Raw genomic sequence first — 26,903 nt, 5'->3', positions numbered from 1 at the left:
CCGTTCTCAATCGGTTGCAAATTTCTTCCTCTGCTGAAATATGTCACTAGAAATTTAATTTGAATCATTTATATTTGAATTTGAATTGCTCAACTTGAATAATTGCATTAAAACTGGTTTTGAATAACATCATTTGAATTTGTATTGTTTAACTTGGATAATTGCATTGAAAAACTGAATCTGAATAGCATCACTTGAAATTGAATTCATTCGTTTGGAACTGAATTCCAATAAACTTAAAACTGAAGATAATATTTTGAAATTGATTTGCTCTGAAATTGTATTTGATCCTCACTCAAGATTAGTTCAGTTCAAACAATTCAAATTCAGTTCTTGCAATTTAATTTCAGTTCAGACTATAGAGCTTGACAGTGACCTCCCAGTTTTGTGACCGCTCTGTTTCCGAAAGTGAATTTCCCAAAGTAGGCGGTCACTGTTGAGCTCTGTCGTCGTTACATTACGTGAAAAGGAGTTCTGGATGTGTGTCTCGGTAAACTGAAATTAAATCGCAATAACAGGATTTGATTCAAGTTAAACAATACAAATTCTAATTATGTGATTCAAATTCCGTTTTTTGCCGCAATAATTCAAGTTGAAAAATTAAAATTCAAATGATTCATTCAAATTCAGTTTCAGTTTCTAGGGACACATATTTCTGCCCATACTGCTCAGCCTTCAGCCCTCCTTCAGGCACCGTTCCAAAAACAGGTTTAACTGACAAAGCTCTGAGCAGGAAGAACTGTGTTGTGGTGAAATAGCTGGGTGTCTTCAGCAAAATCTACATTTGGCTCATCATGTGCGATCCTTAACTCTCTATTTACTGCTTGATTTACCCTTATTTTGTAATTTCGCTTCAGCCGCCAGTAATACTACTACTGACCCTATTCATATACACTATTAGTGATTCATTAAAGATTTATAGATGGATGGATATGGATCATAACATAATTATAGTATGTCATAACCAACCAACGTACATATCATAACCACAGCCATGACCATCCATCCGTTTCCATTACTCTGCTCCGTCTTTAACCTGAATAGGGATCGAACACGCATCTCTCTCTATATATTAAGTGCACTTAGTGACAGGCTCTTCCGGTTAAACTGCAATCTTCCGTCTTTTGTTTTTAGAAATTGCTAGCTTTGTTGACAGATCTTTGCGTGCAGAAGTTGTCAATGGCATTCTGGAAGCTATACTGCTTCATTGGGCAAACAAGTAAGCTTGACTTCGTTGAACCCGACCTAACCAACAGGTTCTGCTTCTCTAGCCTCAGCCAGGGGAAGCCTCGACCTGATCCAGAAAAAAAATACAAAAAAAAAAAAATACATTGGAATTGGCAAGACTTAGGTGCATTTTGAAAAAGTATCCAAGTAAAGTATTGAAAATGTTTTAAACTACCGCCCGGATATTAACGCATGTTCACGGTGACAATAGCAATATGGTCCTTGCTCTGCTAGAGTGGTATACCACAGCTCTCTCTCTCTCTCTCTCTCTCTCTACGTTCCTCCCTGTCTCCCCTACTTTTACCTTTACTCTGATAATCTCACTTTGTCAGCACCTCTCTCTCTCTTCTCCTCCTTGTTCCCCTGCTCTCTCTCGTCTCTCCATTCCTTGGTGTCGGAGAATCGTGATCCTAGTGGTCTTGGGTCGTCTGATTCGCTCTGGCTCTTCTCTCTTGCGCAACGACCCCCCCTTTTATTTTACTCCTCTTCTAGTAATAATGGCAGAGCCGACGGGAATTACCCTTCATCGCCAGCGTTTCAGACGACCGGAGCGATCGTCTCGGTCTCCAAAAAGACGCCACATTACCATCAAGGGCCGCTTGAGGCACACCTGGTAATTACCAATGTTAATTTGAGTGGCGGCGGAACAAAAAAAAAAGACGGCTCCAATTTATCCCCGCCACCACACACACACACACACACACACACACACACACACACACACACACACACACACACACACACAGTGGTTGGGATGCCTTTTAACTGGCTCTCTTGATGACATTCTCAATAGAACAGAAGCACCAGGCCTGCTGGGGCCAATGGTGTAGTGTGTGTGTGTGTGTGTGTGTGTGTGTGTGTGTGTGTGTGTGTGTGCGTGCGTGCGCGCGTGCGTGCGTGCGTGCGTGTGTGTGTATGGGTGTTTCTGCGTGCGTGCGCGGGGATGTCGTCTTACTTTTCTCGCCGTTAGATGGAGCAGATGCTTAAGCCGAGGGGGAGCCACACATCAGCAGAGATATTGTTATCATTAGCATATCAGCATTACTCTCTCTCTCTCTCTCTGTCTCTCTCTCTCTCGCTCTTCTGTGGGTGTGTGTTAAACTAATGATCTTCAATTACGTAGCATGTGTCAGCACAGCTAGACATCCACCGCGGAGGGACTAAATGGAGGATCTGTTACCGCAGGGATTCTCAACTTTTTTTTCTTTTACATCAGGTACCCTCAATTTGATGGTATGAGGCCGATTTTGCCTTTGGTACGCCAAGCCTAAAGGATTTTAATTGTTAGATACAATTTAGTGCAAAAGTATACCATACATTATACTACACAATGGGGGAAAAACATTCGATTGGAGTCATTGGATCAAGAAGTTAAGCAACTTGCTTCAGTTTGCTAAACCTAGATCCGCATTTCTTAAGCTTGAGGAGAGAAATCTTTGAAATATATCGTTTTAACTTGATCAAATGACCCCCCCCCCCACCCCCCATCCCCCGAGCCCCACGTTGAGAACCCATGCATTATAGCTGGTCAATTCCAAGAACCTTAAGGCGCACCTGTAGATTTTGGCACGCAATGCAAAATCCTTCCCTGCGCCTTTACGCGTCCCCGCGTTCACTACAGTACAGTGCTACTGTAGTTGCACTGGCGGGGAAAGTTGCGGTTATTTCACCTCTCCGATAAATGGAAGAATCAAATAATCGACTAATCGCCCTTAAACTACTGCAGATTACTTACGATATCCAAGTTGTATGTGACGGTCCGCTGCGTTAAATCCTTCAAATTTCAGCTTGCTTTGTAGAGCCGGAGATGGCACTTGGATCGGGAGGCGCAAACCCAATTACGCACGGCGCCGGACCTTGGGGATAGTTGCGCGCGTCCCCGTTCTCTGGCAACACTCGTCCCTGTTGCGCGTTCACGGTCCTCAACGAGGACCTCACCTGCCATGTGACAAAGCCTTCCAGGGGCGTGCACGACACGGCCAAAGTGAACTTCCCTGTCCAAATGGGCCAATTAGTGAGGAGTGGTCGATTATTATACAGTGTATAAATAAATAAATAATAGCATTTTTTGTCTATCAGCAAAATGTGGATTCAACATGGTTAGATACGAGAGAGTACTTGGGAAAGTTCTTGAGTGTCAAGCCTCGACATTATGATGGATTTTCTTTTCAAGTCGTGTGTTCTGCTGTAACTTTTTTTGTGATGTTATGGCTACACAATTATATACAGTATATTATAATGATATGATATAATGACGTATTTAACATTTTATAATTAATACATGGATATATATCGTATATTTATTTTGGTTTGTATATATTTTGTGTTTTGGTATGTTTTTTCAGATTTGTTATTATTTTTCATTTTTTGTGCTTTTCTCCTTACTTCGAGTTGCCTTTTATTATTTCACTGCCTGTGACAAATAAAGAATGTTGAAATATTTACATTTATAATTAGATACATATAATTATTATAATAATTATCATTATCATTATTATTATTATTATTATTATTATTATTATTATTATTATTATTATTATTATTATTATTATTTACCTGGATATAACCGGTCTGTTTTCAAGGTGACTCGAGATCGCAATCTAGTGGTAAAACTATGCAAGTTCATAGAGCGATCCGCGGTCACTATTTCCAAACTTTTTGCGTTGTTTTTCTCCCTTTTTTCCTTTTTCCTATTTTTTACTTATTTACTTCTTAGTGCTGTTTATTGGGAACAATTGGTTCTTTTCATCACCACTATTATTACTTATCATATTATTACTCTCGATAAGGTTATGTATAGCTCTTTCCACTTGCTCTTGCCCCACTGCATTCCTGACCTACATGTTGTGCAACAAGAATGCAAATACATTCGGAGGAATTAAGGGCGTATTTGGGCGCGGGTATTTTTGTTTTTCACGTTACTGATTGGTGTTATTGTGTCTACAAAAGAAAATCAAACAAACAAACAAACAAAAAACATTTTAAGGTCATCTGTCCTCTCTGCACGAGGATTCACATGACACGGGGGCTTTGTTTTCGTCTGTAGACGGCGGAGAAAGTACGTGGCACACACAGTCAAACTCCTTAAAAAAAAGAATATCCAGATCTTAAAAACAGCTGACGGATGCCATGATCAACAACAACATGAATGTAAACATAATAGGTTTATTGAACGTGGCAAATGTATCAATCATTTCATTCGATTTTTATGATTATGCACATTGTCCACATTTTACTCGTTTGGTTATTAGGTCTTTTTTTTTTTTTTTTACTGTTTTTGTTACTTTTATGTATTAGCTGTTGCTTATCAACAGGTTTATTGTATATTGCCATATTTTATTTTACTTAACTGTTGATATATATATATATATATATATATTTTACAACTGTTAATCCGTTTCACAGCCTTTTTGTAAGTGGAATACAACATAGTTTGAATAAAGGCAGTGCTGCCTACATCAAAATAAAAGATTCAAGATTCAAGATTCAAGATTCAAGATTTTTATTTGTCACATACATATACATACTTCCATACATATATGCAGTGAAATGTAATGCAACGCACCCGGTGATAGCACACAATAAGTCCTAGGAAAAAGTACAAAAAATAAAATAAAATAAAAAGTAGAAAATTCCTTTCTAATAGACCGACTAACTGACTCCTAAAACGTAATACAGTAAGTGGAATACTTATAGAATAAGATAAAAAATATATAGAATAAAATACAATAAAAAATAAATTGAAATAAAATGGAATAGGTTGAAGGAATATGCCTATGTATATACAGATATGTGCATTTAAAGTGGCATGTAAAAATGAATGATCGAAGTCAAGAATTCTCTCTTTGTTTTCTTCAATAATGAAAAATAGTTATTCTTTATCTACTCGTGTTGTTGTTTTTTCTTGCAATAAGCCATATAAATGTAATGACATAAAATGCGGGCAGGTTGAACGCATCGCCGTCCAGCGTTTTAACATTAGCGCTCTAACGTCTACGCTTCCGCACACACGCACACGTGGTTACGTCTGGGCGCACGCGCAAGGTCTCCCCGCACGCGCACGCGCACACACGCACACACACACACACACACACACACACGCACACACACACACACACGCACACACACGCACACACACACACACACGCAAACACGACTGGATTCCGCCGTGCCGTCCCGCCCCGGCTTTTCATTGGCTGTGAGGCACGCCCGTCATATTTTTTTTTTTCCGTTGAACTGATTTGTGATTGGCTAACGAGCTGGCAACGGTAGTCCCCACACGCCCATTGGCTGGAAAACTAGGTTAGTGGTCCGACAGAATGACGGGGAACAGAAACTGGGTCACCGATTGAGGAGCGTTTATGTCACGCCTGCTATCACATTTTATCCCGGCGGTTCTACAATGGACAGACCTTACTCAGCGGATCTGATGTGAGTAGAAAAGCAGCAATAGTCTCGTCGTTGCGAGAACCCTATAAGCTTTTCGATGTCGGCGGCTTCGACGTGTTTTCCCCGTGCTGTGGTCACGTCAGTATGTTTTCTTTCTAGTGCGGGCGGAGGGATAACAGCTTCCATAGCTAGCACGCATGCTAACCGTAGCCCCAACTGTGCGAAATCCCGTCACGTCTGAAAGTGTTTTGTCATTTTCGAACCAAACCATTTTAAGAAAGACAATCACATGCGGCACCTAGGTAACCATTAGTATGCAAGGTGAGGATACGTTGCGTCTTGTCTTAAAAGTCAACAAGGCTCTCACATGCAAAGCTAGATGTAAACAGGCCGGGATGGCCGTAGCACGACTTCTCCCACAGCATCCATCCGTCCATCCTCCCGCACGGGGAAATGCGTGGGCTCTGTTTTGGAGCGTTGGGCAACGGCATAGAAAAGAAACCAGGCCGTAAAAGCGGGATGATTCGGTGACATGGTCGCCAGGGTTGGTGAATGAAGTGTGATGGCACAGTCTTGGCTTTCTTAAACCAGTGGTTGTCAACGGGCCCCCACAGGGGCCCTTCAACAGGTTCCAGCCCTCCCAGCAGAATAGTTAATTGTGAAGCTTCACCACTCTTTTTATTGCAACATTATTCAGTGTATATCAGGGGAATACCATTGACATTTCATGATTCTCACCCAATTCAACGAGACCTCCCACTACTGATCCTGTTATATTCACATACTGTCAAAACTTTGAATGCACCGTAACAGACCGTTTCCAGCCACTAGGGGCTGAACGATTTGGGAAAATAATCGAATTGCGATTATAATTTTTTATTTTTAGACCAAGATTTCGATTTAGTAGTTGATTTTTTTTTAACTTCCTTATCTTCTGTATTATTCACAAAACACAAGTAATAAACCACCTAATAGTATGACCAACACAAAAATGGATACAGTCAACATATGAACTGCGCTTTCCTCTAGGCCCGGCCCATGAATTGATATGAATAACATACTTTACAGGTATTCTGAGCTCTGCCATCAGCACATGCTGCGCGCAACGCACTGTGGCCCGGTGCGTTGCACCGGGTCTCACCAAGGGGGTAGTGTGGAGGCTTAGAACGATCACTATTGGGGGGGGGGGGGGTGTCGCCATTACACACGGTTTCATTCCATTAGGAGACGTAAGATAAAAACACATTGTTCTGCTGCGCCGATCGCGGGCACCCCATCGCTGGCACGCTCATTGGAGAGGGAGACAGGTGTGCAAAATGTGCCCCGATTCGCTTGTGGAAAAATTTAACAAACTATCTCAATCTGGACTATAAATTATCACTTTCTGAAATTTCCATAGTGACAGAAAGTAATGTTTTAGTTGTAAAATGCTGAAGAGTCTCATTTCATCAGATCATGCTTTATGATTGGTACGTTTTGAGATTTACAGATTAGTTAGAAGAAGGCTACTTTAAGGGGTAATAGACAACTTTTTACCTTTAACTTATTATAATGAAGTTCATGTTGATTGTACAGTGTAAAGGCTATAGAATAATGACACCATCGGCCCTTAGATTGGTTCCCTATAAGCCTGGATATCACTATGCAATATGGACGGCCACCAGGTACAATCTCCTGGGAAAATGAAGGATCGGTGTACGGCAGTGCGTCACAGGAAGTACATCACCCATTGCCCAACCAGTAGCGGGGAATGGTGGACCGAACGACCGAAGTGGCAGGAGAAAAAGAACCCCGTTGACCGAGGAGGCAACAAAGGCAATAGGGAGAGTAATAGAAACAGAGGTAAACAAGAGTAACCTCGGACGGGCATTCACTCGATGGTGAGAGCTCCGAGATTTGAGAGCGCTCCTAACTGACTTTCGTTTGGTATTCATTCTACTGGATCAGTAAGTAACACAACCTGCATACTTATTAATGCTCCCAGAGTGTTTACTCTGCCTTTATCCTAGCTCTGAGATCCGGGTTTCTCGTACAAATTGGGATTCTTACGGTCAGTTCTTGCTTTGAAGAATAGCCAGGCTGCTAGCGGTTGTTTTAGCTATGTTGTTAACGCTATCGTAGGTATCATTAGCAACGTGTCCGTTTGATAATCTATTTGATAATCTAAACAAGGAACACGTTTTCTTGCAGTGCATTACTTCACGGCGCTACGCTCTAATAAAAACGTAAAGAGCCGGTTGTCTTTGTGACAGCGCCGCAAAGACAATAATACCACTTTGAAACACTAAGGGGGAAGTTGAAAAGTTGTCTATTGCACCTTTAAATCAGGCTTGGCAAAATCTAATCACACAAAGGCAATATTTGCTCTGGTGTGACATGGTCAAGATTATATTGTATACCATACCAATATTATATATTAGTCTTCAACTACCATTATTAAAAATGGCACCAAGCTGTTTTGGAACATCCCTGTGCAGAGACCCCCAAGCACAACGATTATTGATATCCAAATTAATTCTCATTTTCCAGTTTCTGTCGTTTAAAGATATTTATATTTTATTGTCGTGCCACAATAATAGGGGAAACTTTGCATTCAGTCTTGTAGTGCAAAATATTGCTGTATAGAAATCTAATGTGCGTTAATGAGATGACAGAGTAGTCATTTCAGCTCAGGTTTTTATTATGCCGGAAATACTGTTCTACATCCTCTCATCTTGTTTTTAACTGACGTTGATGTAAACTTAGACTGACAGGCAAAGTAGGCCAACGACCACACATTATTTGTACTGGTGACCAAGCAATATTGGAGGGATTGGTGGAGATGGGCATTGAAGACACTTCAAGATGTAAGTCTCTTGTATGGACACAGTCAGGTTTCCTGTTGAAAAACAGGAAACAGCCTGTAAGCATTTTAATGAGAGGCCTTGCAATTCTTGAAATACTACCAATATGCTACATCACCAGCACTGCCTAGTATGCAATTTGCATCAACTGTCCAAGTGTAGAATGTATGGAAAGGCCACCGACAAAATTCCTTCACGGCCCTTCACTACCAAAACAGAGTGCAAAAGCCTCAACAATAAGCAGCGACAATAGGGTTATCATTTAAAAAGCCACAAGGCCTATTTGGGCTGTTGAAACGAAGGATTTCACTGTCTTGTCAATAAGCTGGAGACTAAATACAGCCAATGCGTGTGCAAAGAGCCAAGTAAATTGTGCGTGTGAAGGGATGCTGTAGATTTTGAAATCCTGGATTTTCAACATGATCGCAGCTCACATAAGCTGGGGCCTCTGGGAAATGGGTTTTAAACTCAAGACTGCCAGTGTCTGAATCACACACATAGCCAAAACTTAAAAATAAGCTGATAGCGATTGGGAACTTAAATTATCAGAGGTGCAGAACTGAATTATTGCTGAAGTGGTATTCCTGGTAACCTGGTAACAACTTATTACATCCGGCATTTGCATCAGTGGGACAGGAAAAACCCGAGTTTCAGTCCCGGGTCAAATGACCCGGCAAAAACACAGGTTTTAATCAGCTCCACCACCAATTGGCTCAGATGTGAACAGGGCACCCGGGTGGACCTGCTAATTTTGGCCCCATTACTAATGCGATGCACGTTGAAATTCCGGACGCAGGCCCATAAATATACAGGAATATCCGTGTATCATTCCATCATTTCATATCCCTTTTAGAATCCAAAATCCAAAGTTATTGACTTTTTTTTCTCTGCATGAGGGTCCATGAAATGTTGTGATTGTGGGCATCGCACCGTGGGGGGCACAGCAGAGAACACCCCCACGCTCCCTGCCGGGAGCTCTGGCATCGCCCCAAGCCGGTCGCTGCTCCCCGCTCCCGAAGAACATGTGCGCACACTGATTGGTGTGCAACGGCAGCATGGAGTATCAGTCCTGCCTGTGCTCCATGCCGCTTCAGCTGTAGTGTTGGGTCCTTCATGAACGATCTGATTCTTTTGAACGGCTCAAAAAAATGTTATGTCGTTGTTTGTTTAAGTTGTTGTCTCCTCTCCTGTTATGTTCTCAATCACGCTGGAACCATGACACGGCCCTTTCTGATGAGGCGGAACAAACTGCATTTCTCCTGGCAATGGGAAAGGTGTATATCGCCTATTTTTACCGAGTTAACGCGGGTTGAAAAAAAGAATAATTAAAACCTGGGTCAACCCGCCAATTTTGGTCTGTAAACGGTTTAACAAAACAATTTGCAATTTATTAGAGAAATTCCTTGTTCTTTGGAACTCCGCGGAATGCGCATTAGCTAATTCAAGATGCGTTCTGAAAGAAGGTTGTGCGAAGAGGTCCGCAGATGCAGTTTCTACGATCCATCCATGTGTGACCAAAAAAATAACCAGATGGCGTTGAATTCATGGATGGAGATACTGCTGTCTCTGTTGAAAGATTAGAATTATTTTAAAACCCCAGAAGAAGATTATTTATTTATCATACACACCACAACACATGCACTCATGCGGCGACCAACACACATACGCTTCAAATGGTGGCCGGTGAAATGAGATCTCTGGTTTTAACCCATCCTGGCTTGTCTTTCCTCCAGGGGACAGCCAGTAGCAGTGGGCAGCATACAGCGACACGCCCAGGGACCAATTACATTTCCGATATTCGTATCGGTTACAACTCTAGTTAATGTGCCTTCTCATCTAGTACCACTGAAACCCATTTGTCGGACCGCCACGATGAAGCCAATTTAGAGGGAAAATACACCAGATATGAAGACCAAAACCAGATTTTTATTTTTTATTTATTTTATTTTTTTTCAAGGGGAACCCACTGGTCACACATCTGAATCCTATGAAGAATCCAAAATTTTAAGTAAAGAATGAAGGAATTATTAAATAAAGGGACTGCCATACCTATACTCAGACAGTATCACACAGCAGAATAATTGTTCTACCAGCAAAATAGTACATTGTTATCAAGAGGGTTTTATTTAGCTTGGAAATAAAAAATAAGCATGTCAACACAGTCAGTCCATCCATCCGTTTTCTTAAACCGCTTATCCAACCACCGTGATGTTGTATACTTTATATATACATCTTGTGATGCACCTGGACATATCACGAGTGTTTGTATCCTGCGTTCATTATGTGTTTTGGGTCTTGCAACGGACACCCTTACCCAGGTGACCCAGCCGAGATTGATCAAGTCCCGGTTTATGTCCAGGTAGCACTACATCACCCACGCCTCTCCTCTCCTGATACACAGCCAACTTTAGGCAATTTCGGCTGCCTCTGTGACCATCTTTATGGCCCTTCGCTTCCTCACTCCTGTGATGCCCAGCATGTTATAGGCCCTACAGAGGGACTGGCCAGCAAACCCTCTGCTCCCTACTTCAATGCGCTCACACCTCGCTCGCCACCCATTGGCACAGAACTACTCCACCAACTCGGCATACTTGCCTCTCTTCCTCTCATTGGCTTCCTCGATGCGTCCTTCCCAAGGGACGGAGAGTTCCAACAGGATGACCTGCTTTGAGGCTTCTGAGAGCAGCACCATGTCTGGCCTCAATGTTGTGACGGCAGCAGTTATTGGGAACTTGAGTTGCTTCCCCAGGTCAACCTTCAGCTCCCAGTCCTGTGCAGTCTAGAGCAGGCCAGAGGAGAAGGAAGTCCTGGAAGCTGCTGTTGGCCTCTGAGCAGCTCTGATGAAAGCAATAGTTTTCTTCGCTGAGCAGATGCCCTTGCAGTGGTTAATTCCACTGCAGATGGTGTCGACAATGACCTTAAGGACTTGGTCATGACGCCAACGCTTGTACCTCCTCCTGGATCATGGCCATCCTATCCTTCCCCTCCACCTTATCGTAGCATGGTTTTGAGCTACTACCAAGGCCAGCCCTTCCACGTGTCACCGTGCCCACCAGTGCGCTGTGTCTCAGGTGAGACTCAGCGTCCTCGACAGCCTCTGCTGCCTTCCACTTCCGACCTGTTCTGACCTGGATGCCGGCCTGGGAGACCTTTGGGCCACTCGGCTCCCGGTATTGCCGGACCTCTGTTGTACGGGTCACCCTGAACTCTTACATTCAGGCTGCTGATGGGGAGCTTCAGCATGTTGTTCTTCCCGTACAGGGCGATGTTGCTCAGTCTTCGAGGAAGACCCAACCACTTCCTTAGGAACCTACTGACTCTCCTCTTGAATCCCTCAACGGTGGAGATCGGGACTTCGTAGACCAAGAGGGGCCAGACGATCTGTGGAAGGATGCCATGCTGGTATATCCAGGCTTTGAACTTGCCTGGAAGGCCTGACTTGTCCACTGCCACCAACCACGCTTCCAGTTCTTGATTGGTCACTCGGATGGCGGCCGTGTCCCTCAGGCTGCTGTTTAACACTTTTCCCAGGCTATTTACTGCTTTCTCACTGATCGATGGTATGAGGGTGCTGCCAACACTGAAGTGGTACTTGTCGACACTCTTGCCCTTCTTTAGCACCAGGGATCTGGATTTCACTGGCATGAAGGTTATGCGAGCCCAAGTGATCCTACCGTTCAGGATCCACCTGCTCCCCTGGACTGATGTAGTTGTCATGGTAAGGTCATCCATGAGGGCCCTGATGGGAGGTTGACGGACACCAGACTTTGTGAGTGGTCCTCTGCACTCAACCTCAGCCGACTTCACCAGCATGCGACGATGTTCTGAAATGCGTGAGGCTTGTCACCTGGAGGTTCCGAGCACTGTGGGATGACTCTGGTCCTGGCTCCTCCTCTCAGCAGGAGTTGCTCCTGTCGCGCTGTGACATTCGCGCCATCTGCACGCATCCCATTTTGGCCTGGTGGATCTTCAGGCCATGCGGGTTCTTGCTAGCTTTGCTGCAAGCACAAACCATAATCATTGTCGTTTGTCCTTCGTTGGTCTGTCCGGCTGGGGTGCTCACTCGGGCGGGGCGGGGCGGCGGGGTGGGGGGTGTTTTCCACATCATACTGCACAGAGCTATTCCTGTTTGTCTTTGTTATGTCTGGCCAGGTTAAAGGGAGACACCTTGGTAAGCATTCAGCTAATGCCAAAATTATCTATAGTGTCATCTGAGAAGATCTAAAACCTTCGACCAGATTACAAAATTAAACCAAAAACGTTGTCCTCACTGAAACAATTTGTTAGACAGTCTATAAACAAAACTACAATCCGGATTCAAACTGCAATTAAACTATCAAGAATAAATTAATCGAAAGTAATGATGATGACAATAAACATCAATTTTGTGCAAATTTAAACTTCAGGTACATACTATCAGGTGTGCATTGTAGCCAGCACCTATAGTATAAATGGATGTCGTGTCTATTAATTTCTACAATGACTAAGGCAATGAAAGTGTTTCTGATTCTAGTTTGTGCATTTTGCATTCGTACCAGGACGCCCCCTACTGTACCACTAAATTGTGGCAGGATGTACAATCCACCGTCAGAGGTGCCACTACGTAAACGATGGCCCTATTAACCCACTGGTGTAACTGAATTGGTGAATTTAAAGTTCAACATCGCTGGCTCCAAAGGAAGAAGTCCATTTCTAATCAGTCTCCTGCTCCCCTTTCCTTCGGAGAAAAACAAGTGATAATAAAAGGAGTGTCCCTTTGATAGGTTAGCTGGTGTCTGCAGGATTGGCTTCAGAGTCGAGGCTGCGCTATGCAAATGACAGAAGTTGTGGATAAATGTCATATGTCAAATTAAGCAAAAAATGTCCACATAAACTTGTGGACACCCCTACAACCACCTGTGGTTGTAGGGCTTTATGGAAATCACCACCCTCTCACTGGCATATCTAAAGTGAATCTCGCTAACAAGGTGATGTTACAAATTTGGTTTTATTAACTCATTCACAGGTTTATTCACTTGCTGTATAATGTTGTGTGTATATGCTGTGTATTGTAGTTTAGATCATATTTCCGAAACAACTTAATTTGCCTGTCGATCGGGAGGTGGACTGCCAATAGACGGACTTACACGAGTGGGCGTAATAATGTAGGATAGGCAAATGAGGCTGAATGGCTTGCTGACTCACTGAAGTAGGAAAGCTGAGGTGGTGGATGGAAACGAGGCCGGGCTGTGTGAGACCAGAGAGACAAGCTGACCCACTTTCCACTCTGCCACTATTTCCTTTTAGCATTTCCAGTCATGACACAGTGGTTTTCTCCTGCTGGTCCAGCGCTTTGCCCTAGTAAAATAGCTTGTTGAGCCTCACCTGACCTAGTACTCAGACAATCACTTTTACTATTATTTCCTGATCTTGCTCCTTGCCCCCACACCAATATAAAAATAAAAATGTTCAACACTGGGAGCCGATTGACATAAGCAATAGGGTTGTACCAGACTCGGAATTTTAGCTAACAATGCATGCGCCAGCAATGGGGTGAACGCGATCGGCGTGTTTTTATTTTAGATGTAGGTTCTTTTATTTCACATCTTTTTATGTAAATGGAATGAAACAAGCGCGCAATGGGGACACCTTCTTCGTGACTCTCTCTCCAATCACCCCATCTACATGCGTTATGCGAAGAAAATAATCATAACGAGTCATGCCCTGTTCCTCTGTGTCCCGTCCCGACACTGTTTTTAGTAGTTTTATTTGGAGGAATGGGGCACCGTGATCAGGGCTCACGGAGAGTCGTGTCGGTCTCCGGACACGGACCACTCACACATATAAAAAATATGATGCATATTTATGATTCCCCTTATTTATAATTCCCCATTGAAATGTTTTCCCTGTGCATTTTGTAAGCTTCTATCTGTTTATTATTTTATTGTTATGCACACTGACTGGGGAAAAAACAAAACGACTGCTTGACTTGAAGAATCTTAGTTGGCTGATGGGTTTCTGACTGATGATTCGAGTCGTCGACTTTCTGGGAGCGGCCCTAATAAGCAATTATATTTCTTCATAAGCTTTATACAAATAGTTGCATTTTTAAAGGGCTTTTAGCAACCTCACCCCCCTCCGTTCACTGACCAAAACACAAAGACGATATGTTTTAATGATACAATTTCTGAATCAACAGCGGAACAACTCTTTCTTATGGTCACGCATGTGTTTAAGACGCTAATTTATACTGTCCCTGTCATTAAAAAAATCCTTCAACGCTATACGACTGCGACCTTTGTGAAACATAACCATGGCTTAGGGTACTCAGCCGTGCCCTCTGAATCAGTGGCAATCAGGGTCTTTTCATACATACCTGTACTCCTTATTGGCAAGTACCCAAGAGTGCATCCTCAACAGGGTTCAAGATTCAAGATTTTTATTTGTCACATACATATACATACTTCCATACATATATGCAGTGAAATGTAATTTCACTGCATATATGTATGGGTTGGGTATCAAAGTCTGACACTTTCATGTAAGTGACTGAATTGCATCAACACTCGAAACTTCTCGTAATTCTGCTCTGAGTCATGTTCTGAGTGAGTACTTCTATAAATAGCGCCAGGGTTTTACAGCTGTTATTTAGTCATGTGCAGGACTATGAACCATCAAGGTGTCATCCATGGACATCAGGGCTCGACATTAATGCCTGTCCGCTTGCCTGGGGAAAGTAAACTCTGTGAATGCCTGTTGTCCAATCGGGCAAGTGGAAAATAAATCTGAATTCTAATGTCATGTTATCTGACAATAAACTGCCTACTCTATTGCTGAAGTGCAGCTTTTCCAACTGAGCTCCTTGCCCGAGTCTGTCCCTCACAGACTCCGGAATGGAGCTGGTGGCATTTTGCGTACCTGTCTTCCTCTCCAACGGTACCGAAAATGCGCGTCAGCGACGGGATGCCCGCGATCGGCGTGCACAGTGTTTTTTTACTTTATTATACGTCTCCTTATGGAATGAAACAAGTGCGTATGGAACGTAACCGTGTTAATGGAGACACTTTCTCTGTGACTCTCTTACGCCCCCCGCCCCCATAGCGATTTGTTTTAACCAAACCTTCGTACTCCCCCGGTGGGACCTGGTGCTCGGTCTGCAGTGCGTTGTGCGGGCTGTGTGCTGCTGGCAGAGTCCGGAACACCTGTCCAGTCCGGTCAAAGCCTCTTCCAGAACACTGCGTCTGTTTGTATTTTTTATTAATTTATTAATAAAATTTATTGGGCCTAGATTTGCATATCTGGACGCTCACGTGGCCGATAAACAAAACGTTTGCAGACTAGGTTTGGGCAGATTATGATTGAATCGGCGATCGACATTAAGGACAGATTTAAAAGAAAACACAACTTTTTTTTTTTTCCCCTCTTGTTTTACCCAATGGGTTATGAGCACAAGTTCTGTTCTGTGAGCCAATGGGGTTCATGCTTTACTCTGAGCACAGTTTTATTTACCCGATAAACCTTCATTGATTACACCTTATCAGGACACTAAAATCGAAGTTAGTAAGTTATTTCCGACTTTCGTTGTCGTACTCCAGATTTGTAGGAGAGACTGACACCGTACCACGACGCACCGGGACTCTCGGACACAGATTTTTTTTTTGTTTAATGTAAACATTGAAAAATAAAATAAATACATTACAATTAAAAACAAACTGTTTATTGATTTTGTTTGGAGAAACGCAGAGCGGATCCGATGGAGCAGATAACCATATAAATAAATCTGGCACGAGCTTACGTCAGCTCGTGCCGAAAGTAGAAAAATACCTTTTGAAAACCAAACGTTCAGAGCGGTAGGAAGCCTCAGTGTTTTGCTCGCAGTGATTACTTTGTCGTTCGTTCACCTCATTATTTGACACTTTGGCCACGTCTAATAAGAACAGACATCATACTGTGTATATATGGCAGGAAATAGGGTAAAGCTTAATGGGTCCCCTTTAAAGGTTAGATTATTTCAAAGCTTCATCAGACGAATGAGCCATGCTCAAGATGATTATTGAAAATCCTTAATCAGAATGAAATTTGACAATCAATAATAATTAAAAAAAATGCTAAACAGTGAATAAATAATTGAATTAAAAGGAATAAATACTCTTTGCACTTCGTCCATGCTGGCATTTCATTGGCATGCTGTGACGTTACTCCCACCACACCCTGGCGATCTGATTGCCTATTGGCGATCTTGACTAGCCACGATTGGGCAATATGAAAATCGAAAAGATCGCCCAACTCTAATATATGCCATTCTGTGTGTATAAACCTTATTTATTGTAATTGTGAACTGTATATTTTGTACATAAATAAATTATAATAATTTTCCAAATCCCTGTTGGTTTTATTTATTTTTGAATAGGCCAACAGTTTCCATTTCAGACGTACGTTTGGCTACTGGGCAAGTAAATTATCTCAAAGCATAACGTCATGCCCTGGACATATGTGAAAGCAAATCAGTGTATGAAATTGGTTAAAATTGAAAAGGTAGGTCTTTTCACTCTGCTGGTCTAAATGGTAGTTTCTTGTAAGTACATATATTGTTTTAGATGTTTGGAATATTGATGATGTAACGTCAAGCATTGCTTTTTGGTGTTGGGCCACCAAAAATGGATAACACGTTTTTTTTGTTGTTTTGGAACATAGGTCTCTCTTATCCATTGCTGGGCTGTTGCACAGCAATTTGATTCAGAAATTTTAAATAAACATACCGTCAAACATGTATTGGTGTTGATCAAGTGACAGACAAGCTGTTTTCCATCCAGTGTTAATGGGGCGGCTTAAAAGAAAATTGCTTTCTAAAATGAACACAGTTAAAACAACTCTAAAATAGAACTTCAGTTCCGAGTGTTTTTAAGGTGTCCATGTAATACAGTGCTTCTTATATCGAATTTACTGTACGGAATTGAACCTATTGTCGATCATAAGTCTTTTCAGAACAAACATTGCATTTTGATGTGGGGAGCCATGTCTACAGTACAAACAGCTTTAGAAATTAACACGGCTCCTTGGGAAACCCAGATGAAAGCAGCCCCATTAAGGCCTGTTACTAACTCGCTACATATTTTACTACATTTACAATTTTGGGTGGTACCACAACATATATATTCAGTTTATAACTTTAATGAGTCTACGAAACAAACGTCCAAAATTGGCTTTGGCAGATTGACGATCAAATCGTCTATTGGAAATCGACTCCATTGATTGTGATTGACATTGATGACAGACAATTAATTTTTAAAAATTTTATTTAATTTTTTTGCAGCATTGAAACGGTGTTAGTGCAAGTTTACCGTGTTCTGAAACTGGAGCGGAGAGAGGTGAAGAGGGAGAGAGGGGGCGGAGGCTCCCTACTGTATATACCTGTATAAAGAAGTGATCAGATCTCACCTCCCTGCTCTATAGTTCCGTGCTGAGACTTTAAGAGGGGCAGGTGCTCAAAAAAAAGAAAAAGCCCCATGGGCCCCAGCTCCGGTTCTAGGCATTTTGCCACTCTGGGCAAATGGAGCAGCACGGCGGAGCGCAGATCACTCCTGCTGTGTGCACATCGCGGGTGCACAGAGGACCCCCCCCGCCCCCCCCACCTTGCACGTACCTGCCACTCGTTATGAAAATTTTGTGGTTATCATATAGCAATATATATAATGTCATCTCATGGAGGAAGATTTATTTATTTTGTTTCCTTAGTTTCTTACTTGTATGGAAATGGAAAAATGTAAATCTAACTAGGAGAATTGGGGTGGAGTTTTTTTATTTTTTTATTTTTTAAAATTTCTCTTCTAGATGGTGTGCGCCGGCTCCCGTGCCTGTCTTTTTATTTTAGATATTTATTTTTCTTTGTTCCCTACATGTAGCAAACACAAATTTTAAACGCAACTGAGTTAAGGGACTGTCTTGTTTCGTCTCGTTCCAACAAAACCTAAATACTTTACTTGTAAATATTTAATCCTGCACTGTAACAGGGAGACCACGTTTGCCACATTACGTAATGTTCTATGTGCTTGTGGCTATCGGCGATCGCTGCCTCCCAGTGATCGGTGATTCTCTCTCTGCTCTGATCTGCTATGGCTGCTATGGTTTCATTAGGACTGTCGGTGCAAAAATTGCGGTTGATGAAATTCTTTATTTTTGTCCCCAATGATATTATAATCAATAACTAAATTTACCAGTTTTGAGATTTGTATAGTGTGTTATTCTTATTAAAATATCCATCCAAAATATCCAAGTCTGTTCTCTATTGCTTTCTTTTCATGTAAGCTCACTGAATGTGATTTACCTTCTGTCTTGCTACAGGTAGGCCAGCCATAACAGTGATTAAGAGACAACATCACTTTCACATCATCAAACCGCATGCAACAAGTTTACCCTGAATCAAACCAGATTGAGACCAGACCAAACCAGATTAGACCGGATTGATCCGGACCCTTTCGAGCCAGACCAAGAGGCTTGTTTCCGTTGCCTAGCCAGGTACCTGGACCTATCTGTGCCGTGGCAAACTCATTGTCTCCATGTGTTCAGCATGGACTGTTTGTTCCATGTACCTCTTGCTACAGCCAGTTTCGGCAAACTCAAGTGCCTCAACTATTGATCCAGCTGGGAGTTTGGTCTACAATTAGAAATTACATTGAGTACTGAACCTATCTAGGATGACGAATCAGTGGAGTCAAATATTAACGCTTGCAAGAATAGTTGGCGCTGCATATACCCAAATGCACATTACACAGTTTAAATAACTTGATATGACAACCAGGAAACTACACATTTATCTGTTTTCACTCTGGTTCTTTGCGATTTATGTGAACATAACTTAATTTACATATATTTTGCTAGAAACCTTCACTTACTTCTATTGAACTGACAGGTTAAGTGAATAACATTGCTCATCTTGTTCCAGTTGCAACCGTCAAAGGGTGGGATATAAAAAGGCAGCAAGTGAACTATCAGTTCTTGAAGTTTATGTGTTGGAAGCAACAAAAATGGGCAAGCGGATCTGAACGATTGGGTCACATCATCTCCAAAATGGCAGGTCTTGTAGGGTGTTTCCAGTATGCAGTGGTTAGTCCCTACCAAAAGTGGTCCAAAGAAGGACAGTGAACCGGCGACAGGGTCATGGGAACAGAAGCTCTTCTGTGGAATTGGGATACTGGATACTGTAGCACAAATTGCTGAAAAAAGTGAATGCTGGCTATGATAGGAAGGTGTCAGATCACACAGTGCATGGCAGCTCGCTGAGTATGGGGCTGCATAACCGCAGCCCAGTCAGTGTCCATGCTGACCCCTGTCCACCGCCGAAAGCGCCTACAATGGGCTGGTGAGTGTCAGAATTGGATCATGGAGCAATGGAAGGTGGCCTGGTCTGATGAATCATGTTTTCTTCTATAGCATGTTGATGGCCAGGGTTAGGGTCCGATCCATGGGGGCCCCACCTCGCAACCTATAGGACTTGAAGGATCTGCTGCTAACATCTTGGTGCCAGATACCACAGGACACCTTCAGAGGTCTTGTGGAGTCTATACCTTGACGGGTCAGGGCTGTTTTAGTGGAATGAGGGAGACTACACAATTTCAGTGGTTATTAGTAGTGGTCGACCGATAGGGTTTTTTTTTTTTTTTCCAATGGCCGATGCCAATATTTAGAGAGATGGGTGGCTGATGACCTATATTTAATGCCGTTTTATTTAATCATGTTTTTTTGTTTTGTTTTTTTGCATCTGATAAAATACAATAATCGTCAGCCCTAACACCCCAACAATACAATACAGTACAACACAAAATTGCTCAGCCTTAATGAACATTTATTTAACAGTAATGTTATTGGCTGCATTGTCTCTGCAGTGCATTTATTTTAAATAAAAAAGGTATCAACTAAATAAATGTCCACAGGTAAACAAAAAAAAGCTTACAAATGAAAATAAAAAATATATGAAAAATAAATTATTGTAAAAGATAAAACCAATAAATAATAATAAACTGCGTCATATTAAAGTCTGGTCAGGAAGTAGTCTCCCTGTTACAGAAGTACAGGATTTATTGTTTACAAGTAAAGTATTTCCACAAAACATCCAGTTTTTACTAAATTAAGTCCCAAAGCAACCCAACCCAATAGGGAAACTTACGTCCCCACCTTCCCGTTAGTGGGGACGCACAGGTTTTTTGGAACGAGACGGAACGGGACAGTCCCTTAACTCAGTTGTTTAAAAATGTTTCCTACACCTTGGAAATAAACTAAAATAAATACATCTAAAATAAGAAGACAGGCATGGGAGCTGGCTTCTCTGGAAGAGAAAAAAAAAAAATCTCTAAGTTAGGTGTACGTTTTTCATTTTCTATACAAGTAAAAAAAATAATAAGGAAACAAAATAAATATAAATCTCTCTCAATGAGATGATATTATTATTATACATACATACATGCATACATAACAACGAAGAGACGTGCGTCCCCACTTTCCCGACAATGGGGACGCACAGGTTTTTGTTGGCTCGAGATGGAACTGTACAGTCCCTTAACTCAGTTGTGTTTTAAAAATTGCATTTCATATGTGTAGGATGAAGGAAACAAATGAAAATAAATCGATCTAAAAGAAAGACGGGCACGAGAGCCGGGAACTGGTCTGCTTGCGCAGTGCTATATGAAGGAGCAACGGGGAGACAGTTACATGGCTCGGGACACACAGGCAGGCACCTGCCCCTTGATATCCATGGTATCCTTTATATGTGCCGTGTTTTTTTATCTATATTTTTATAGCGTGAATGGACATCGAGGTAGCGGACTTCCGCAACCTGGGTGCCTGTGATCTGCGCTCAGCTGTGTGCTCCCTTCCCTTAGTAAACAAAGCTAAAAAGAACCGTGTTGTGTTTGGGAAAAAAAATAAAAATAATAATTGGTTTCATACAAGTTGCGAAACACACAAAAAAAAATGGATCTAAAGTGAAAATGACAGTAAAATTGCCAGGGGAATGCACGCACGGCACAGCGCTGTCTGGAGGAGAGAAAATAAATCCACTCGAATTCTCTGAGTTAGGTTTAAATTTTGCCTCAAATGCCAAGTATTTCTTAACAGCACTCCTGTTGTATTTAAAAAAAAATTTCCACAACCTGTCCCGGAGGCTCTGCACCTGCCACCTTTTAATCAACTAACACCATAACAAATGTACAAGACTAGTGAAGACAGCGAATGAGTGAGAGGAGACAGGGCTATGTGGGCACTGCAGCGGTGTGTGTGTGAGAAAAGTCAGTCGCTGTCAGAGAGAAGGGAGAGCAAGGAAGCAGCTGCTACAGGTATATCGATAGTGTGGAAAATTAGTATTGAAACCGTTTCAAATATTCAGAAACGATATGTATAGAAAAATCTATTTTTGAAAACGCTAGTCTGCAGACAGTGTTTGTCGGCCTTTTGAGCGCAGGCATTGGCTGATGCCGTTTATCTCAGTGCGCAAATATCAGCCCAATTAATCGGCCGAGGATCAATCAGTCAACCACTAGTTGTTAGTGGTGGTTTTAATATTGTGGTTGATTGGTGTATACTGTTCAGCGATAAACGGGTCAGCATGACCGGTCTGCAGCTACGCAGCCACATAGGCAGCAAGCTGCGATGCACTGTGTGTTCTGACACCTTTCTATCATTGCAAGCTTTAACTTTTTCAGCAAACTTCTGTGTGATCAGACCAGACAGGCTAGACTTCGCTCCCCACCTTCATAAATGAGCCACCGGGCACCCATGACCCTGTCGCCGGTTCACAGGCTGTCCTTCCTTGGACCACTTTTGGTAGGTGCTAACCACTGCAAACTGCAATGGGAATGCCCCACAAGACCTGCCTTTTTTGGAGATGCTCTGACCCAGTCGTCTAGCCATAGCAATTTGGCCCTGTCAAAGTCGCTCAGATCCTTATGCTTGCCCATTTTTCCTGTTCCTAACACATCAACTTCAAGAACTGACTGTTCACTTACTACTTTACTTTTACCTACTTATTTATTAAGTAAGTATTTATCTATTAGTATTTGGACTTTGCCCAAGGAGCTATAGCATTGCGTAAAGTGACCAAACGAATTGAAACCAATCTAATCAAACTGTGTTGCTTCCACAGTCGAGGGCTCTTGTGTGGATGGAAGGAGATGATTTTAACACAGAGGCTGTGATGAACATCTGTGGTGAGTGTAAATTCTTAAGTCTTGTTTTGATGTTTGAGTTTCAACCAGTTGGAACTTCCTGCCTTTTCAAGGGAGAAAAATAGCACTGCACATGTTATTTTTATTAATTTTTTCCATGTTTTTTAAGACATAACTTGACAAATGGCCAACAACTAATACAACAACTACAACTTTTTTTCTTTAATTTATCATTATGGAGTTAATATTGATTGCACAGTATAATGGCTATAGAATAATGACACCATCTGAGTTTAGATTGGTTCCCTATAAGCCTCCATATCCCTATTCATTCGAACTGTTTAAGGGTACGAACTCCCGGGAAAAGGACAGATTCAGGGCAGTGGTTCACAGGAAGTGTGTCAACCAATGAGAAACCATTGGCAGACGGCAGAGCAATCTACTTCATGTAGATCATAAACCATTGAATATAAAAATGCCTCATTGAAATCGGTTGAGAAATATAAATGTAATGTAAAATCCCCTGTTTACTTGTATTTGTGTACAGGCCAGTCTTGCCCATTCCAATATGGCGGCGAGGTTGACATATCGCAGTGACGAGCCGAAGCAGTCAATGCTGCGTCTACGTACATATGTCTATGATTGCTCAACCAAAATAAATACAATTTTACTCATTGTGACAATTACAATTTACCTCTTCCTCATGGTTCTTTCTTCTCTCTTATTTCTAGTGGTGTTGATCATTTACATGGAGTGCTCTGAGTGATTGTAAATTGATCTGGTTGTCTTTGCGACAGCAGCGCAAAAATTGTCTATTGTCCCTTTTTAAAGCCATGCCATCAAAAAACAATAAATTAATAAATAATATATCTATTTTAATTTTAATTACATGGCACATTTACTCTGTACAAATATTTGGTTTTATTATTATTATTATTATGATTTTTAATACTGTCTGGCACTAAAGAGAGAAACTACTTTGGTATCTAAGTTACTTTGGCATCGAAGTCGAGCATGGAGCATCCAATTTTGATACCCGGCCCCAGCCGCGTTCCACTTCTGCCCCCGACCTCCCTGTTCAGGTTGGCCTGTTGAATGCTGCGTAAGCTAAGTTTATAATTGTCCCCAGCGTGAGGGAGTGCGTGACGCAAATGACGTCACCAGGGGGTGCTGGCATGCTGCGTTGGGACAAAATCTTGGAGGTGCGTGAGGTCCCGCACCTCCAAGATTTTGTTAATGTGGCGTGAGGGGTGTTCCCTGGAAACACATTGGAAGCAAGTCAGCGTTTAGCTGGTTTATCTCTAATATGTTGTACAACATTGATCCACGGCACAAGTCAGATGTGAAATTCAAAGTCTACCAATTACGTTTTTACGCAGACTAAATAGTATACGCAAACAGCTCACCCAGGTTTGGTGATTTTATTGTAAATTAACAGGGTCGTTGTAAAGTTCAGGTTTCATATAATGGATAACGTTTTTATTGGTATTTATGTGCAAGTTACTTTTTAGAGAGTTTTGCAATGAGGGAGAATAATAACACATTGTCACTCTGTTCTTGAACGAAAAGGAACCATTCAGTAAGTTCCTCTGTAATAAAATGCTGAGTAGGATATAACCCCAACCCCCTCTCCAGTCGTTGCATGGAATGGGCCGACAGACCAGCTCCTTTTCGGCACTTTTGTCAGTTGAACCACCAGGAACAGAAATTCCTCCTCGGCACAAGCTCCGATTCTGTGCGTACAGCCATGTTTGCGTGCTGTCTAGTGTCTATTAGCGTTTTTCTTCGTTGACTACTTCCTGCTTCACACTGTACTTTCTCTCTACTGCCACCCATAGTTTCTGAGAATACTGCAATGGAGAATGTGCCAGCTATAAACCCCCTATGCTCTCTGCGCAGGCGCAGAGCTATAACCTAGGCTTAACCGACGCGTTTCTCTCCACAGATGATCTGATGGCAGACCAAAGGATGGACATCTCGTCTACAATGACCGACTTCATGTCACCCGGCTCCACCGACCTTATCTCCAACTCTATCAGCACGCCTGGAATGGACTACACCCGCAAACGGAAGGGGAGCACCACCGACTACCAGTAAGAAGATGCCTCATAACACACACACACACTCACATTGGACGATGAAAGACGAAGCAGAAGATGAAGAATGGGGGCAGCTTCACAGACCGCTGTGACACTTACCTGAGTCTCAGTGAAGTTCGCTATTCAATCACTTGTAATGCCCGGGATCTGCGTCTTGTCCCTACACTCGGGGGTTGGTTGGTTGTCCAATGTTCATGTTTTTGTGTAAATGTTTCCATGTTTATTTGTCTCACCCATGGTGATTCTCCCCCTCTTGGAGTAGTGATCAGTTGTTTATAGACCCAAACATGATAAATAGTTCTCCAAAGAGGTGGGTTGGTGGTGGTTCTCCATAACCAAAAACTGTGCTCTTGTCATTCTACAGGTCGTCCACAGGACAGAGTTATTGCAGCAGTTCTTGATGATTTAAGAATTAATAAAGAGTTGCATTGCAGGTTGAGAAGTTGAATTCCACTTGCAGACTAACTCTGTCCTGGATGCAATGGCATACAAATACTCTGTGTTGTATGCCCAGCATGCTGACAGCTTGCTGGGCATACAATGAAAAATAATAATAATGAATAAGCAATTCAATAGCTTTGTCTTGTGTTTCTTTTTGTTGCAGGATCGATGGCTTCTCCTTCGAGTAAGTTCTTTCTTTTGAGTTTTGACAACTGTGTTGCCAAACAAAACCTGTGTTTTTTTTTTTTAAATAGGTTATTTGTACATGCCCCAAAAAGAACAGCAACTGAATATTGAACCCTACGAACTATACAGAGTCGTTTATTAAAGCGTATTCCTCTTGTTTTCCCTTAGTGACATGGACCCAGACAAGGATAAACTTGGGAGGTAAGGCTTTATTACAAACACAATAACAAAGTGTGCCCTTTTGAGTAGTTCTGGGTTCTCGGACATAAACACCGCATACAGGAGCAATAAATTTGGCCTTGTCTTCATTAGCGATGCAGGGTATTTATAGTTATGCCTTTTCCAAATAAAAACACTTGAAAAACATACAACGAAAAGATTCCTGCCATTTTTGGATGTAGGCCTTGCTGTTGTGGAAACGCATTGATAGGGCACTGACTGGGCAATGCCTTTTGAAAAGTCACAATATTGTCATTTGATAGATGGATGTTCCATTATTTCAGATACTAAGCTGTTAAAATTGTTATATTTTTAACATTGGGAATAACTCAATTTTACTGTTTTAGTGACGTAAAATGACAATTCGACAGCAAAAAACGTAAACTCTTCACTTAAAACCAAATCAATCATTCAATTGATCCATGAAATGAATATTATAGCAAATATCACTCCATTTATGTTGTTTTTTTGTCGTGGTGAACCTAGTGTGCGTGTACAGCTGTTGCATCCGTTTACATTTACACATCAAATTTTGATTTATACAAAACTTAAGATTTCATTATCAGAGATGCAATGTTAAGATGCTAAGTCAACAGTTAAAACCAGTTTATAGACTCATTCTTGGTGAGCAGAGGAAACATTGAAGTGAACAAATTGAGCCTGAATGTTACAAAGATGAATTGGCTTCGGGATAAATTCCGTCCTCCACATTACCGTTTATCGATTATCACGCACCCTATGAATTTGAGGAAATGGGCTAGAGTTTGACATTTTAACTAGGAAAAGGGGGGTTACAAAGAAGCATTACATCATACATTTATTACGTCACTCCGTGCGCAGTTAAATATAGCCCCCAGCCTTAGCACGTTGCATAAGCTTTGCATGGCTTATTCAACAAATATGGAGAACATTTTGTATGTCGGCCACGGCGGGTGGAAAGGTGAAGGAGAGGAGTCTCCTTCACCTTTCCACCCGCTTGCTGTCCAAAATACACTGCTATTATACTCTGTTTCCAGATAGAACTCCACTCAAATCTACCTTTTTTGATTTTATTTTTTTAACAACTTGGCCTCTGTAACACCATTTAATCCCAGTTTTTTGTCTTTCAAGTGACCACCAAGGGCGGATAAAGAATGCCAGGTAGTGAACTATTTGTGTTTTGTGTGTGACCCTGTTTTCCCTATATCGCATACTTTCTTTCGCTCTTGTGTTTAGACATTCTTTTTGTTTCATTAATTCCTTCTTACTTGCCCATGTGGTCTCCTCCTGTTTGTCTTTCTATACCCAAAAGCCTGTCCCGATTGCATTAAATGTCACTCTTCTGTGGTAAATTTGAGGCAGAGGGTTCTTCGTGAATGTTGATA

The 26,903-nt window shown here is 41.9% G+C and overlaps 1 protein-coding gene across 1 annotated transcript in view; it reads left to right on the top strand.

The window, feature by feature from the left end:
• The first annotated feature begins 5,550 nt into the window (after positions 1-5,550).
• Positions 5,551-26,903, top strand: part of bmal1a (basic helix-loop-helix ARNT like 1a) — a 35,803-nt gene continuing 14,450 nt past the window's right edge. Inside the window, exons 1-7 of the mRNA XM_080002643.1 lie at positions 5,551-5,658; positions 18,780-18,953; positions 22,573-22,636; positions 24,540-24,687; positions 25,298-25,318; positions 25,489-25,521; positions 26,650-26,679. Coding sequence (XP_079858769.1) covers positions 22,591-22,636; positions 24,540-24,687; positions 25,298-25,318; positions 25,489-25,521; positions 26,650-26,679 — 278 coding nt within the window. The 5' untranslated portion in view covers positions 5,551-5,658; positions 18,780-18,953; positions 22,573-22,590. The remainder of the gene's footprint in view (positions 5,659-18,779; positions 18,954-22,572; positions 22,637-24,539; positions 24,688-25,297; positions 25,319-25,488; positions 25,522-26,649; positions 26,680-26,903) is intronic.

This window comes from Zeus faber (assembly GCF_960531495.2).
Source record: "Zeus faber genome assembly, chromosome: 6".
Taxonomy (NCBI): domain Eukaryota; kingdom Metazoa; phylum Chordata; class Actinopteri; order Zeiformes; family Zeidae; genus Zeus; species Zeus faber.
The sequence above is the reverse complement of the archived record's forward strand: the minus strand, read 5'-3'. Positions and strand labels throughout refer to the sequence as shown.